Consider the following 16994-nt stretch of genomic DNA (forward strand, 5'->3'; position numbering starts at 1 on the left):
TACCAAACACGCCCTAGCCCCCAACGGTAACCTTGTATTAAAATATAGATGCGAGAACGTGAGTAGGGCATATAAGCTCGTTCGTTTAGCCCTTTTATTATTATTTTTAAATAAATAAATAAATTAATTTATTATTATTATTATTATTTTCAGTTGAATGTACATATTTTTAGTTAATTTATATAGCCGAAAAAATAAGATTAGAAAAAACAGTATTATATATCTTAAAAACAAAATAACTGTATCGGGTATTATATGAAAAATATTAACAAAATTTTACATAAAAAAAAATTAATTTTATAAATTATTTATCATTAACTATTTTATTTTATTTTATTTTTATTAAGATATATTATTAAAATAATTTAATTTTCGTTTATATACAACAAATCTTAATAATTATCCGCAAATAAATGATTTTAATAAAAATATATACTCTTAATTATAAATGTTTAATACAAATTATATTAAAAAAAATCTTGTATACTTCCAAATTTTATATTATTATAATAAATAATTAATAAAATATTAATGTCTTAAATTCCAAGTTTTTAAAATTATTTAGATATTAATAATTATTCTCAAATAAGTAATTTTAATAAAATTATACAAAATTTTAATTAAAAAAAAAAAGAATAAATGTAAAATAAAAGCTAAAAAATCAAACGCGGGTGGATTCTTGGTAGACGCTAGTTTTTGACACTTGCCCCAAAACAACCTCTCTCCCCCAGAGAAGCCCAAATTCGCTGGTTGATCGGAGTCGAGCTTCATCTGGGGATTCCAAATTCCTAGTCCATTTTCCAAAATCTTTCATCTGAATTCATCAATTTCAGAGGCATTGAGATCATGGTTTTGTCGCAGAAGCTTCACGAGGCCTTCAAAGGAACTGTTGAGAGGATCACAGGGCCTCGAACCGTTTCCGCCTTCAAAGAGAAAGGCGTTCTCAGTGTCTCTGAGTTCATCGTCGCCGGTGATAATCTCGTCTCCAAGTGTCCCACCTGGTCTTGGTATTTTCATGTGAATTCTCTCCATTCTCCCGATCGAAGTTGTTTTTATATATTTGTTGAATTTGTTCTTTTGCGATATTCGAAATTGATAGACGTGTTCTTCAACTGCTGAATCGAACGGATGTCTCTATTAGAAGATTCCGTGCACTCATCAATTATATCAATTCTCTATCCCGAATCCTGTAATTTTTGTCAATTCTGTTTTCCAAGATACTGAGGTCGTTTATGGCTGTTCGAACGAAACCAAGGTTAATTGGTCTAGGAGGTGAGGTCTGTGCCGGTGTATAAGCCGTTTATTGTAAACTTTGATGAAGGAGTTTGCTTATCTCTGTTTCAGTGGATTGGAATGGTTGGGGGAAAATCTTTGAAGATTTGATTAAAATGCTTTCTGAATCAAAAGCTCTTGAGAAGGCTAGAGAGGAGAGTGGTACATATCGTGTGTAGAAAGGACATTAATAATAGTGATATCCCATTAGTGTTCCTTATTTTTCCTGAAACCATGTCTACGACCTTCGTTTGACATAAGTTTGTTATTTGTTCTTGAATTATAAAATTTAGTGGAACAAAATTAGAGTGGTATCCATTGCTTCTGTATGCGTACTTAGTTTTAGGTTCTTCATAGTTTGGAAGGGCAGTAATAACCCAAATGTCGACTATCCAGTGTATGTTATACACCGTCCCGTCCCGTCCCTTTTTCAGGCGAAAGACAATGTGGATCTTTCCACAATTTTAAAAACTGACATTATTGGTGGTTCACTTTTACAGTTGCACTCTTAATTTTCTCACCTCCTATATTTGGAATTAAAATTTGGAAATGTTTTGAATTTATCTAATACATGTTAAAATATGTTTTCCTTTTTCATGATTTTAGGGAGTCAGGTGACCTGAATAAGAGGAAATCATACTTGCCCCCAGATAAGCAATTCTTAATTACCAGAAATGGTATAACTGCACAATCATTAACTTTTTTTTTGTAATTCTAGGGGTTACAGTAAGAACCGTAATGTTTTGTAATTTTTCTATCCATACCTTGTAGTTTATGTGCTTTTGACATTTACACTTCTCCTTCCGGTAATCTTCTATTAATTTATGGTCATTTATCTGAAATATTGCCATAAACAAAAAGAATTTTGCATGTTATCAGGCCTTTTTTCTAAACCATACTCTTTCTACTCATGCCTTAAAATTATGTCGCTCTCCACAATGAGGCTTACACTTGGCAGGGAACCTAATCAATAGAAACAACTCACGTTTCAATACCAAACATGAATTACTATTTTCTGCAACATATAGTGCTCCTTTGAGACATGGAGTTCAAGTTTGTATGTATATCTTTTCTAGAAATTAGTATTTAACCTGTAGCTAATTACCAAATTAATTCTTTGGTAACTGTTTCAGCACCGGTAAGGTCAATTATATACTTTTTGCAACTAATGATCTGGCGTTATGTCAAATATTGAATGAATTCTTTGGCATATCTAGACTTCAACTTTATTGAGCCATTATCAAAAGTAAGGATGATTGTTCACTTTCTTTCCAGTTCCTTGCCTTCGCCGGGCTGCCTATGTAGAAGAGGAGTATGAAGCTGCAGGTGGTGAAGTTCTACTTGATGAGGAAGATGGCGATGGCTGGCTGGCAACTCATGGCAAACCGAAGGGTACCTTTATCTTTCAGTGTAAAGCTAGGGATTTACATTTGTTTAATAACATGTGTTCTTTCATGCAGAAGAAAAAAGCGATGAAGAGGAAAATTTGCCTTCCCTGGAAACTCTTGAAATTAGCAGGACCAAGATTGTTAAGTCAATTCCAAACTATTTTGGTGGTGAAGATGAAGATGGTATTCCTGACCTTGCTGATATTGAAGAAAATGATGACGCTCTTGCAACTGATGCAGTATGTTAATTTTTATGATCCAATTTATGAGCAAATGTGGCTAAAAAAATACTCAACTTTATAGGAGGTCCTACATAACCACCGCCCTCCCACCCCCACCCCCACCCCCACCCCCATGATCTCTTAATTTGCAATGCATGGATTGTGGAAAATAATCTAAAATCTTTCTTGGCATCTCATCTTGTAAAAATTTTCTTGAGTCTGACAACGAAAGTTCTTGCTTCATTATCATCATGTACACATTTACCATTTGGGATTAAAAACTCTTTATGCTCTCATCCTGCATTGTTGTGATTTTGATTAGGTATTCATGTTCACATTTTCATTGTAGGCCACTCTGCCATTGACCTACCAAATTGCCCATGAACCTGATGACGATAATATCCTTCGAACACGAACTTATGATGTCAGCATCACGTAAGGCGGTCTCTTCTTTGTTTTGTCTTTTTCATAATTCTTCCAATGATTCTTATAATGTATCTGTTGCATAAAAATGGATCAAAATTCTTGGGTTGGTGAAAAAATCCTTCTTTCTAGCCAAAGAGGGAAGTTATGAAAAGAAAAATTGATGCAACTGGAGTAAATAGGATAGTAAGAGGGTAGATAGAAATTTCTCAGAAATGCTCCCTATATGAAGCTTGAATTCAATTTGAGTTCTTCCATAATTATTTTCCTGTCTATAAAATTCTCCACTTTCTTCTACTCCAAATCTCCGAAGCACTGCAAAGACTGCATTAATCCAAAGAATCTTTTTCTCTGTGGAAAGAATCGTAACAGATTTGGATCAGATAGCCTAGATGCGGGTTATTACTTTATGTTTGGTTTTCTTAGACAGTCATTGTTATTGTTAACCACTTCGAATATAATTATTAGCAAGTTCATTTGGAGCATTGGTGCACTACTTGGGGAATCAAACCTTTGCCAATTTTTGTCAAATAGGAAATTATCACCGTCGGACTTGGATTTTTTTCAGGGTTGGGCATATAGGTAATGTTCGTGGCTTCAACCTTAGTGGTCCTAGGTTTAAATTGACAGGGTCTTCTCTACAAAATCCTTGATGATGGACATGGGGAAAAAGTAGAAGCAATAAATACCATGCTAACAAAGACAGTATGGAAAGGACATCATCCTAAAAAGGTGAAGTTTTTCCTTTGGAAAATAGCGCATAAAGCCATTACCAGAAGATTTCGGGAAAAAAAAAAAAAAAAAACCCTTATATCTCTCTTTTTCCAAATTGGTGTCCATTATGCGAGAAAGAAAGCGAATCACATAGCCACTTATTTATGCAATCACGTACGCTCAGAATTTCTGGACAACGATTCTCAATATATTCGGATGGCATCTCACATTCATAGGGAGGTAAAGAATCTATTGGACATGACCTTAATGTACCACCCTTTCAAGAATGCAAAAGCCCTACTATGGGAAAACCTTATCATGACTTTCCTTTGAAATTTGTGGAAAGAAAGAAATCAGAGAATATTCGCAGAAAAGACACAGACTTATACAAAACTTTTCGACAATGTTGTTTACCAAGCTATATCTTGGTGCAAACTGTCTAATATTTTTACTTCATAGAGTTATACCTCCCTCATTGCAAATTAGGAAGGTCTTTTGTAGACACCATGGATACTTCATCCCTTTTGTAAATTTCACTTATATATAAAAAAAAAAAAAGTGAAATTGTATCTTTTTTAAAAGAAAAATGCAAGGGAATAACCATAGAAAAGGAATATGCCAAAAATATATCTGCAATAGCAAATCCTATAATACCATCTACTCTTTGGGATAAAGTGTTTATCGTTATTGTATCATATCTTTTGTATGACGGGACTAAACTTGTAATTTGATCAAATTTTTTTCTATCTGATGATGCTATTTTAATCTTATATCAGGTATGATAAATATTATCAGACACCACGTGTTTGGTTGACAGGATATGATGAGGTTTTGTATTTTTATTCTGTTTCCATTTCTAGTTTGGTAGAACTTTTGATCTTGTACATCTAATCACCACGCATGCATTCTATTGCTATGCAAGTTCTTTTTCTTACACAACTTCTATTAGCATGTACGTATGTACTTAAATCAAGTATCTGTGAACTATGTCAGTCAAGGATGCTCTTACAGCCAGAACATGTGCTTGAAGATGTTAGTCAAGATCATGCACGAAAAACGGTAAGTTCTGATTATGTAATAATGTAGTTGTGCCATCTGCAAGAAATAAATTGATCCTGATATTAGGCCCATCATTTATTCCATGTTATTTTTGTTGCAAGTCTAAATTAGCCTGCTGTTTTTCTTTTCCTTTTGAGAGAGGTACGTTTACCTTTTATAATATAAAAAAAGGTTAAATCTATGAATTATTAATTATCAAATTTGGATCCTCGTGGATGCGACAAACTATAATTTTACACATTGTTAAGATGACCAGCAAGAATCCGTTTTGATGCATCCTGAAGTCCTATTGTGGTGTCTGGAGGACCCATGCATTTGTTTTATTGACTTGCCCTTCCAACGGTCAAGTGGAACATGATTTTCCAATTATGTTATCAGTTCTATCTTTGGATACAGGTGACCATTGAGGACCATCCCCACCTACCTGGAAAGCATGCATCTGTACATCCCTGCAGACATGGGGCTGTGATGAAAAAGATCATTGATGTGTTGATGTCCCGGGGCGTAGAACCGGAAGTTCACAAGTAAGTATTTTGAACTCCTATTTAAAACAGCAGATCTAGTTTTGGTGACAATCTTTGCTTGTTCCTAACCAAGTATCTCAAGCTCCTCTACTTATTAATTGTTTTCTTCTATCTTTTGTAGGTATCTTTTCTTGTTCTTAAAATTTGTCGCGTCTGTTATTCCGACTATTGAATATGATTATACTATGGACGTTGATCTTGGAGGCCCTAGCCGTCGATAACTGGGATTGATGAATATTGTAAGCACAACAGGATCGTAATTCCTTTTCAACTTCCGGCATCTTACCATGCCTGTGTACATCCAAAGTGCTGCTTATTATTACTTCTAGCGTTTATTTGTTGGAGTTTGGTTGTGGGTCAAGTAAAATGTACTATTTCCATTTTCTCAACAAAAGTGTGATTTCTTGCCAAAAGAAATAGGTCCATTGCTTGAGAAAATTCATGCACTACTCAATCAGTCATACAATATACGCTTAAATTTTCTTTCAGAATACGTGGGGTTTAAAGGCTCAATTGTTTGCACTCCTTAACTATATATGCTTGCTAATGATGTAGTCCATTCGAAAAGTTTTAAAATCAGAGATATTATGGCGTGTTGATTACTTTTTTTTTTTTTTTTTTTTAGTTGATCATTTGTGAATTCGTAGCACTACTAATAGTTGGAATACCTGATATAGCCTGATCCATGACTCGTTGACTGACATTTCGTATATGGTTCTAACTATAAAACTATATGTTGGTAATGTTGGGGCACACCTTAAAAGTAAGGTGCTCCTCTCTAGGTCCACCATCGTCAACTAGTCAATAATAGACCGACATTTCGTGTTGTTTTTAATGGTTGTTACTCAAATCCGGGCTGACTCTTGAACATTTTTGAACTATGCAGGTCCGATTATACATATGTGGGGTATTTCACATCTGATGTTTCTGTAAATGCAGGCTGACACTCTGCTCATTGTACATACACAACCTGGGATCTAAATGGTACCCTCTGGATATACTTTGTCTTTTGGAAGTCTAATCTTCCCATTGCTTTCTGTCAGGCTTAGTTTGGGCATAAGGATTCTTTGTGATTCTCTGTAACTTAACCATGGAGCTGACACTTGCTCCTTAACTGTATTCTGCTATATGGAAATTTGTTTGCTACTGAACTATTGCAGCAAAATATGATTCCTCTTATTGGAAAAAAGGAAGTGATTGAATATGCCACTGTTGCTATAATACCTTTTAACAATCTCTGTTCAGGTTCTTTATTTTTATTTGGTTCCCGTGCAAATAAAACCTTCAAACCTTTAAATTTAGCTTTTTTAAAAAGTTTGATTACATCATCCAATTTTGAATTATGATTGTATGTGGAGTCGTGTAAGGTAATAAAGTTATATTTGGTTTGACATGAGACGGATGATAAATAGTGAAAGGAGGGTTTAGGGTTTAGGATGAAAGGAGGGTTTAGGGTGAAATGAGGGTTTAGGGTGAAATGAGGGTTTAGGGTTTAGGGTTTAGGGTTTAGGATTTAGGATTTAGGGTTAAGTGAAAGGAAGTGGTTTAGGGTTTTGGATTATGATTCTAGTGTCATTTGATTTCTTTTTCCAATTATCCACTTTTTATATAAAACCACTAAAATCACCATTGAAAGTGGAATTTAGACCTTTTAAATTTGAAAAGCAACGTATAGATCATTTGCAATGGACTCAGTTTGGATTAATTTTTCCCGTGTTAAATTTGAAAAAAATATATATTTTTATGAAATTTGTAGTTAATGAAATTCCTCTTAGAAAAATGATCAAAATATTTTTATACTAAACATTCACTTCCACCATGGTTGTTGTCCACCAACTTGATTTGATGTACAACAATATGTTGTCCACCATGGTTCAGTTTGTTTATCTTATCCTTGGTTTGTTTTTATAACCATTCAAGTCTACCACTAACAAATATTATACAAATATTATGCATTTTGATCTGTAATATATTACTGTCAGCTTCACAATTTTAAAACACGTCTACTAAAAAAGTTTTCACACCTTTATAAGAAACATTTCATTTCCCTTTTCAACCAACATGCGATTTCACAATTCACTCCTTTGGGGGCCTAACGCCATCGCTAGTACATCACCGATGTCTAACTCTAATACTATTAGTAACAGTCCAAACTCACCGCTAGTAGATATTGTCATCTTTGACCCGAAGGTTAAATATGATGGATGTTTTATCTCTTTTAATATACAATAAGCATGGTTTGGACGAGTGTTTATAACTTGATTCCAAGTATGGAAGTTTGATTTTTTCTGTAGTTTGGAGTTTGAGGTGTTGTGTTGTTAGTTTAGTAGCAGTGTGGTATGATGTATAAAAAAGGGTTCGGTGTCAAGCCAAGCATGCAATCGAACCAAGCATCGGTCAGCACAAGCACTTGTATCGACCGGCGTGTGTCCTCAGACAATGATCGGAGGCACTGTTTCTTTTTGCTCCATTGGATTAGTTTCTAATTGAAAAAACGAACAATTATATACTTTCATCTCAAATATTAGAGGTGCTGAAATAAAAAGTGGAAGATTCTAATCCAGAAAACCTCTAGGAAGGTACTCTAGAACATGTATATATACATACAAACGTGTGCCAAGAACGGCCATCCAAGTTTGGACAGTTTCAAGATGTCCTTCGGTAGTAGTACCTGCAAGAAAATCCAACTTACATCAGCACCAACATAGAAATCATGCAAAAGGCAAGCAAAGAGAATCATACACATGGATTTTAATGCCGTAGATGGAGGCGTATTTTCGGAGAAGACGTTCCACGGTGTACCACTCGGAGCGATCTGATCCGTCTTGGTAACCAATACGCGGCATGTGGATTGAAGCTTTTAGAAAAGAAATGAATAACAACAATTTCAATAGTATGACAGAGAAACAATTGGCGTATTGAGGGAACTTGTTCAGATCAAAGGAACAAAACAGAAGAAAACGTGACGGGCCAGCAGGTATGCATATTCATGAACTAAATGTAGCAATCGTTACCAGAATGTTGCGACGCTGCAGATGATGCTTTTAATATGCAGTTCTCCAAAGCTGGAAGAGAAATCTTGCTTCTGGGGACTTTCCGCCTCGGATTATAAGATTGTACAACACCCAAAGCAACCCATTGAGGAGCTTTATCACTCTGTTCCTTGTTGTCCTCTGCATTAAGCCACAAGAAGGGAAACAAACAGGAATAAGAAGACCATTTCGGGAATATAGTCCCACGTCCCCTCTTAAGCTATTTTATGTAGGATTCAATTGAGCTTCCTTCTGTGAGCTTGTCGATACAGAAATGTGAAAACGCGAGCGGTAATTCGGGTAGTCAAGCTAGTTAGTTATACGCAATGAAAAAGTAGTAGAAGTAGTAAGGGGTCGGTCGGTTCGACTCACATCGAATCCTTTATGTTTGTAGAATTAACTATAATTTCAAAATGGATAACTTTCATGTAATTCACCTCTTGGTGTTTGGGTGATTTAAACTCAATTTGTCATCTAAAAAGAAAACAAATTACAGTCAAACAACATGGAGCAACTTGTATCATGATCTTAGCACCGAGCAAAAGCAAAACACTGACCGAGTTTTATGAGATGAAGATCACCAAGATGTAGGTCCCTAAATTCAGAAGCTCGTTCATAGGCAGAAGGGATGCTATCAGAAAGCTTTGCCAGAGCATCAAACATTCCGCCATGCCCCCAGCTTCCAGAATCGTCAACACAACTGTGAATAGATACAATAAGTGGAACAGATAAGATCATTGCCTCTTTCTCTCATCCCCACAAAAACAAAATAAACAAAAAGAAGCATAACAATGGTTAAAAAAAGAAACTATTTTTGCAATGGGGAAAACGAAGGAAAATCAGCGAGGTTCTAACTAAGGTGCATTTATAACTGGTTGAAAACTGTTTCCAATGACGACTAAAGAAAAAACTAACCCAAGCAACACTTGCACAATTTTGACATTGCTGAGGCTAAGACTTGAAAGGACAATAGCAAACGTATATTTTAAACTATTCTGATGCTGATAAGAAAACAGCTGGGTAGAAGACAATGACGAGCGTTGATCAATACAGACGGTTCTGATGATGATAGAAGATGCAAACGGTGGTGTCCATAGAACCCTTAACGATGAGTAGCGGCTAACTAGGGTTACGATGCCCTAAGTGCTTGCTACCAAAAAGACTTGTTGGATTTGGAAAAACTATTCACTTTATACAATAGAAGAAAAGAAAACAAAAAGGCACCAAGATTAACTTGTACGTGATAGGATAATCAAGGAAACAGAGAAAAGGGGGTATCATGAATATTTTTTTCCCCATATTACAAAGCCATAAACTTCAAACCTGAATATGATTGCAGGCTCAGATATACAATTCAATGACGGATGTGTGCAGTCCCCATAGACAAAATGAACAGAGCCAGAATCCGAAATTGGATCACTATCAAGAGGCAAGATTGGGTCTTCAACAGATAACGAATGGTATCCAAGGGCTTCCCATTTTGCCAGTTTCTTTTCTTCTGCTTTCTTCTTTACAGCCTCAAGTTTTAGGCTCTTATCTCTAGATAAAGTTTTCCGGTTTTCCAACTCCATGATTTGGTTAGCACCAGATTGGGATGCTTCCTTGAACTTCTCTATCCAAGAGCGATACGACGCCTCATCAACGCCTGGGTCAAAATTGACCGAGATAGTACCTTCTTGAATAGGAAGATCACAACCATTTGATAAGGTCATTGTATTGACCAAAAAACTTGCATCATCCTTGTTTGATACTTTTTTGTGGCGTACTGCAACAACTTTTTCAGCCATTGAACTGACATTTGACACCTCAAACTCTCCTGATTTTTCATTGTCCATTTGACCTTGATCAAAAATATGTAACCCGAATATGATCGATCTCAAGTCACCAGTTTCATGCACTGCAATATCTTCTGCTTCCTCATCTTTATAATCTTCACCAATAACGTTTTTGCTAAGTTGTAACTTCCTTTCTGCCCTTCGCATAATAACCTACATAAAGAGACTAGAATCACAAATAACTAAGACGATCACGTTTGTTTCAAATATTACGTGGCAGATCTTACTTCTTCGATAGTTTGGGCTGTAACTAAGTTTATAGACAACACATGATTTATTTGACCAATTCGATGTGCCCTTTGTAAAGCTTGCTTGTCCACCTGTGGATTCCAATCTTGTTCATAGAATATAACCTACAATATGATGAACAATTATGAATAAAACAAAACTAAGCAATAACAATTATAAAAGCACGTGCTCGGATAAGAACGACAATACTGATGAAAAGTCAAAGCATGATAATTAAGTTCATATAAAACATATAAAAAAGTTAAAGCTCACCGTATCAGCTGACACTAGATTCAAACCAACTCCCCCGGCTCTTGTAGAGATCAAAAAAACAAATGCATCATTACGGGTTGTTTGAGAACTCCCACTACAATTCAAGCTGAAGCTCCTGATTGCAGCAAAACGCTCCTCGGCTCGAATTGATCCATCAAGACGCTCATAGGAAAAATTCCGCAACTCCAAGAAGTCCTAATATGTGAGAAACATAGATGATGCTTTAGCATTAAGCATAAAATCATTTTATAATGCTAAATGACATTGTAATTTAATATGTGTGAAGCTGTTCAGAGGGACCTCAAACCTGTAATATATCAAGTGTATGGGTCATCTGAGCAAATAAGAGGACACGATGTCCAGACTCATGTAGTTTCCGAAGTACTTGATCTAGAATCACCAGCTTGCCACTAGCCTGATTAGAAGGTCATGAACCAAAAAGCAATTGGAAAGTTAGAAAAGGCAGAAAATAAAGATGGAAATTCTCAATAATTTGAAACTAATGAGATATAGAACTCACATCCGCTTCTTTTAGAATCAGGCAAACGTATTTGAGATTGAAAAGTAATAAACCCAGTTCTTTTTTCATTTGCAGATAAATTAAATCCTAAAGTGCAAAAGGGCATGCAGAAATTGTCTTGTAAAAACTTTACCAAGATCAATCACACACAAATTAGCAAGATAAAAAATAAATTAATAAAAAATTACAATTTTAGCTCTTGAACTTTCTGTGTTTGTTCATGTCTATTAAATTCCTGAATTTTGAAACCATACAATTTAACCCTAAATTTGCCAAAATAGTTCCCCTTGATCTCTTTTGTTATTTTTCCATTAGATGCAAGAACGAAATTGAGGGACCAGAAATTTTAAAATAGTATATTTTTTTTTTGGTTTTTCAAAGAATGGCTACTCCCACATTCACAAGTAAAGAAAGCGCAGACAACTGTCCCTATAAACGCACCGACATGTAGTAACAAAATAAAGAACAAGCTACCTGAACCAGGTGCTCGCCTTCTTCATAAGGTTCAGGCTCAATACCAGGAAAAAGATAAGGATGGCTACAAGCTTTTCGAAGTTGCATCACCTGCAGAGCAAGAGCAAGAATATTCAAACAATATTCGCAGTTACACAAGAACACCACAATACAGTTTGCCAATAGATGTTTGACAAAAGTATTGTCACTTATTTGAAAATTTTAACACAAAATTTTCATCCATAAAATAATGTGGAAAAAAAAAACATTAACAAAATAAAAGATAAATCATAAACAGTCATTCACCAACCATAACTAAGTGACTTAGAGTGAAGCATAGAAGTTCAAGAAAATGACATACGACATTCTGTAAAGATTGGTGGTTTGAGGATCCAGAAGAAAGTGCAAGTAGTTTAGGCAGCTCCTTCCTCAATATCGACATATAGACCTTTCTTTGGAGGTTAACCAATGGTACCATCCTATAGGAAAAAGCAATCTGATATTAAACTTTAACAAATTATATGAGTATCTATAAAGCAGTTAGCACAATGCTTACACTGTTATCTCAGTAAGTGGTGGGAGCAACAGAACTCCAGATTCACTAAGCTTGGCTTTTGTTCTTCTCAAAAGGAAGGCTGATAGTATATACTTTAAACTCTTAAATTGCCCATTTCCATGAATTTTTCCGTGACCTATAAATAACAAACAGACGCACTTATGGATTTAGAAAATACATCGCTTCCTTCTACCTCTTCCAAATGTATGATCCAAATTGAAATGATGTCCTGATCATTAACAAACAAAACTGAAACGAACATAAGCGGCTTCAAATAGAATAAGAATTTGCACTACTTCAAGCGACAACAAACCTAGACATGTAATCATTTAGAGGAAGAGAGGCCTAAGTCATTCTTATGTTATAACTATTTTTCATCTCTCAAAATAGAGGTAAAATGCCAGAAAAAGTTTTAAAATATCATTTCCAATAAAATTCCTTTTTTTTTTACTTTTGTCATGCTTAATATAATTTGTAACTAAAAGACTTTATATATAACATATACATTCATTCTTTACATTAACATGCGTTATCCCAGAGGACTTGCAAAAAAATGTTCTGATAGAAGGGAATATGGATCACCAGAAGTAAGATCACCAGCTTCCTTGAACGTAGAAATAAACTGATCTAGTGTTCCAAACACTGAAGGCATGCAGAAATGCAATAAAGCCCAAAGTTCACTGAGATTGTTCTGAATAGGAGTTCCAGTCATCAATAACCGCCTCGGGATAAGAAAACGCTCTTTAAGTACATTGTACAGAACCTGTTTTCACATAATATTACACATCTATGCAATAAGAACTGTAAAAGAGGAAACACTTCATTTCCAATCAGCAAGTAATTTCAAACTCAAGAAACTAGCTGACTCAAATAATTAGATGTGTGAACTTATCTACTCTAAAGAAACGAAGCTTTTCATTGAAGAAATGAAAAGAGACTAATGCATAAAAGATACAAACTTCACAACAATTGAAAAGAAAACGGAAAATTGCAAAATTTACAAAGAAGAATTAAATGCATCCCCACTCAAGTAAATATCCTGTAAAGAAAAGGTATCAAAAAGCTTGGAGAGAGAGCATCATGAAGAAGCTTTCATTCTTGCAGAATTCAACCATCAAACCAAGGAAGTTTCTTGTTTTCAAACATTCTCAAATTCCTCTCCACCAATAATTCGGAAGGAAGTTGAACTTATCTACTCGAAAGGAAGAAGATTAGACAGATTACCTTAACAAGGTCATTTTCCACGCATAGTAAAACTCAATTATGTAGCCATTTGTAGACAGATTGATCAACATAAAAAAAAAATAAATAAATAATAAATAAATAAAGGTTCTGATATTTAAGTTCTGTTTGTAATCTTACAAAAAGTGAGAGATATGAGAGAAAAACCTCAATGATATTTCATTTATTAGACATGTACATGGGAACCGTACTTAATAAAATGTAAAATTAGGGTAGTATATGTTCAAGAGTAAAAAGAGGGAGTATAGGATGCCTTTACGTACACTTGAAGGGTTTTTAAGTCTCTGTGCTTCATCAATGACAGCATATTGCCAGGCTATCTGAGAGAGGAAGTCTTGATCTATCAATGCTATGTCATACGTTGTCAACAGAACATCAAAAGGGAACATGACCTGTCAATATCTCCAATTGCTTAACAAATCAAAAACACACCATATTCAATTCAAAAGACCTTTTCTTCAAGAGAACAATGCATATAATGCCATCAACTCACATCAGTCACTGATTGTGATGTTGCATGCTCAAAAATGCGCCTGCGAGAATTTCGTCGAGTTTCTTTATCTCCAACATACTGAAGAACATTTAGATGAGGAGCAAATCTGACAATCTCAGATACCCAACCATCTGTAACGCTCAAAGGACATAATACCACTATGGAAAATCATAAACAAAAAGGCATGTCAATCAAATCTGTGCTAAAGTAACTGATCCAATGTTTTTAAAATCAATAATACAATACAACTGAAAGATGTTCTCACAAAATGGGCCAGGTGATATCTGATGGACCTTCAAGTAACTCAGAAAAGAAATAGCTTGCAATGTCTTCCCCAGCCCCATCTGATTTCATAACTCATTTAAATAGGTGCATAGAAATAAAAAGGAAAAAAATGAATAAAACTTTAGGAAGGAAAAATCATCATTGTTATTTTAAAAAATGTAATGAGTAAACCAAAATGAGAGAAGAGACAAGGGTATTGTTATTCAGGGGAAAATCACATATTGATTTTTGTTAAGAAGTAGACCAACGATAAGCTGATGAAGAAAACCCTTCAAACTACAGGAGAAAACCCATGAATCTTTGAATAAGGAGAGAAGCTTGTGCTAACACTTTAGTGAATATGTGGAGATAATCTCCATTTGGATAGTAAAGGGGGCAAACCAAGCCGAACCAAATTATTGAAACAATAAGTAAGCCAAACTTCAAAGAAGGATCACATGACCAAAAGACATTCCAAACCGACAAAGGACACCAACATTCTCCCTACTAATGACCATATGGATTTTCCACTAGATCTAAAAGGAGGAATGTGTACACCATCTAATATTAAGGAAAAACATAAATTTATGCTTGATCATGTAATTGAGAAACTTCACAAAAATATCCTCTTCGATTGTCAGATTGTCATGTCGTCACCAACCGTGTTAATGAAAAATCATAAATTTCATATAATGATATGGTATAGTGTATCCTCTATCTACGTACATAATTTTCTCATTTCAAAACATCACCTCACTTTCCTTTAAGGATATCTTTGTGCTTCATATAATGATATGGTATAGTGTATCCTCTATTTACGTACATAATTTTCTCATTTCAAAACATCACCTCACTTTCCTTTAAGGATATCTTTGTGCATTTCTCACCTCCAAGAAAATAAAAAGTTTGCAATATGTGAATCAACATTGGACATCAGAAGTGCTCCAAATTTCAAGGATTATTTTCAAGCATAAAGTGCATTGAATGTAATGCAACCGCACTCCAACATCGTGATGGTAAAGAAACCATACCTCATCACCTGGAGGAGAAAAGAAGGTCATTATCAACATGCAGTTTCTATCCAAAACATAAGTCAAAAACTGCATATAAAATACAAAAAGGAAAAGAATCACTGTTGTAAAATTCGTGCAGAAGAATTTCATTCAAAACTCCAGGTTCGTGCAAAGTAGAATTCCCTTCAACATGTCAACCCACTCTACATTGAATTGAAATATTAATTACTTTCTAAATGTTCAAAAAAGCAAGCAAAAGACGGCGCACAAACAGCTAAAATCCTACAAGAATGAGAACGCAAGCATTGGAAAAGAAAATAACTTACTTAACAAAGATTGTGCACACAAAATTTATACGACATGCCACCTTTACAGTGCATCAGTATTTAAAATTAGAGCAAAGTTCAATATGCCAACAAAAGTTGAATTTTAAACAGGTTATTTGCTTTGCGAAGTTGCAACAATCAGAGAATATGATTACAAACGGATAGGAAAGCATGGATGAAGTACAAAGTACGCAGAAACTTCAGCATCTACGGCCTTGAACAGAGCACATTTGTGCCGAAGATACTAAACTCACTACGTTAAATTTTTAGAACTCGGAGACCAAAATAGCGTTGTCAGAAATTTTTATTATATTGAAGATTTGGATAAGAATATTGAGTAAATTTTCAGTCAAAACATTGGATATCAAATTAGTACAACTAGGAGAAATGATGAAATAAAAAATATAGAATCAAAGTCAAAATTCTTGTCAGTTGGCTACTGCGACTTGCTGTAGAGTCTGTTCAAATTAATATGGCTTCTTAAATCAGAAGATTTTCAAATCGCGGCGGCTAGTACGAAATGAAGGGATAATCTAACAACACAGAGTATATACGACCTTATTAGGTAAGATTTGTGTCAACCAGTTTCAAATTGTACATGAAAAAAAATTCCGGTTCGTCAACTCATTCAACATCAAAAGTTCCTAAAAGTGAGATGGAAGTATAACCAAGAATAACGTTGACGCCAAGATGATATCGCCGAATTAGCCATAGAACTCCTTCGACTTGGTAGGGCTTCAGAGTCGCCGTAACTCCGACGTCCGGGCAGGACTTCGGGGAGTTGTCGGATCCAGAATCATGGAGAAGTATGAGCTTCGCCGCTGCTTTTAGCCTTCTCTCGTAATTCATCGAGCTCTCAAATCCTCACCAAAAGGAAACGTACCAATGGAGACTCGACTACAACTTCAACTGCCGTGCGGCGGCGCACGGAGTGTTCTCCGATCAAAGGTCGCCGCGCGATAAATGTCAGTCTGTCTACAAGGATCAAATTTCATTCAACACGTTGCGCGCCAAAGTTGAGATATTGTTCTTCCCAAAGAAGCTTTTTCTTTTTCTCTATTTTATATTTAAAAAAATATTAGTTTTCTTACTTTTATTTATTCGGTTTATTCAAATAACCGAACCCGACCGAATAGCCTTCGGTCTAACATTTTCTAA

General features: G+C 35.1%; 2 protein-coding genes across 6 annotated transcripts; one reads left to right on the forward strand and one right to left on the reverse strand.

Moving 5' to 3' along the window:
• Window positions 1–673: 673 nt before the first annotated feature.
• On the forward strand, window positions 674–6805 carry LOC111778666 (autophagy-related protein 3). The gene is made up of 10 exons (XM_023658620.2): window positions 674–1007; window positions 1879–1949; window positions 2548–2664; window positions 2733–2899; window positions 3231–3316; window positions 4795–4846; window positions 5012–5077; window positions 5474–5601; window positions 5723–5840; window positions 6488–6805. The coding sequence occupies exons 1-9, from the start codon at window positions 847–849 to the stop codon at window positions 5820–5822; spliced, it is 948 nt and encodes a 315-aa protein (XP_023514388.2). The 5' UTR covers window positions 674–846; the 3' UTR covers window positions 5823–5840; window positions 6488–6805.
• An 812-nt stretch (window positions 6806–7617) lies between these two features.
• Window positions 7618–16888, reverse strand: ASG3 (SNF2 domain-containing protein / helicase domain-containing protein). 5 transcript variants are annotated; one of them, XM_087118914.1, is made up of 17 exons: window positions 16505–16888; window positions 15529–15536; window positions 14499–14577; window positions 14234–14391; window positions 14004–14132; window positions 13081–13261; window positions 12499–12634; window positions 12304–12421; window positions 11964–12053; window positions 11277–11384; window positions 10970–11164; window positions 10696–10821; window positions 9957–10621; window positions 9191–9333; window positions 8616–8774; window positions 8344–8458; window positions 8091–8272 (listed from the first exon to the last, which is right to left on the reverse strand). In XM_087118914.1, the coding sequence occupies exons 1-17, from the start codon at window positions 16683–16685 to the stop codon at window positions 8248–8250; spliced, it is 2616 nt and encodes an 871-aa protein (XP_086975040.1). In that variant the 5' UTR covers window positions 16686–16888; the 3' UTR covers window positions 8091–8247. The 5 variants fall into 5 exon arrangements, 4 of the variants coding, with proteins under 4 accessions (XP_086975038.1, XP_086975040.1, XP_086975037.1 ...); XR_015413184.1 differs by lacking the exons at window positions 15529–15536; window positions 16505–16888 and adding an exon at window positions 7618–8083 and having other exon boundaries at window positions 8171–8272; window positions 14499–15344; XM_087118912.1 differs by lacking the exons at window positions 15529–15536; window positions 16505–16888 and adding an exon at window positions 7618–8083 and having other exon boundaries at window positions 8209–8272; window positions 14499–15344.
• Between the last annotated feature and the right edge of the window lie 106 nt (window positions 16889–16994).

The sequence above is a fragment of the Cucurbita pepo genome, chromosome 17 (genome assembly GCF_057944985.1).
Source record: "Cucurbita pepo subsp. pepo isolate OVF chromosome 17, ASM5794498v1, whole genome shotgun sequence".
NCBI lineage: Eukaryota > Viridiplantae > Streptophyta > Magnoliopsida > Cucurbitales > Cucurbitaceae > Cucurbita > Cucurbita pepo.

Coding starts and splice junctions, on each gene's coding strand:
- ASG3 (XM_087118914.1), bottom strand. CDS start 16,685: ATGAATTACGAGAGAAGGCTAAAAGCAGCGGCGAAGCTCATACTTCTC. Junction 12,422..12,498: donor CCACTTACTGAGATAACAGT/GTAAGCATTGTG, acceptor TTTTTCCTATAG/GATGGTACCATTGGTTAACC. Junction 10,822..10,969: donor ATCTAGTGTCAGCTGATACG/GTGAGCTTTAAC, acceptor ATCATATTGTAG/GTTATATTCTATGAACAAGA.
- LOC111778666 (XM_023658620.2), top strand. CDS start 847: ATGGTTTTGTCGCAGAAGCTTCACGAGGCCTTCAAAGGAACTGTTGAG. Junction 1,950..2,547: donor ATTCTTAATTACCAGAAATG/GTATAACTGCAC, acceptor CTTTCTTTCCAG/TTCCTTGCCTTCGCCGGGCT. Junction 3,317..4,794: donor ACTTATGATGTCAGCATCAC/GTAAGGCGGTCT, acceptor ATCTTATATCAG/GTATGATAAATATTATCAGA.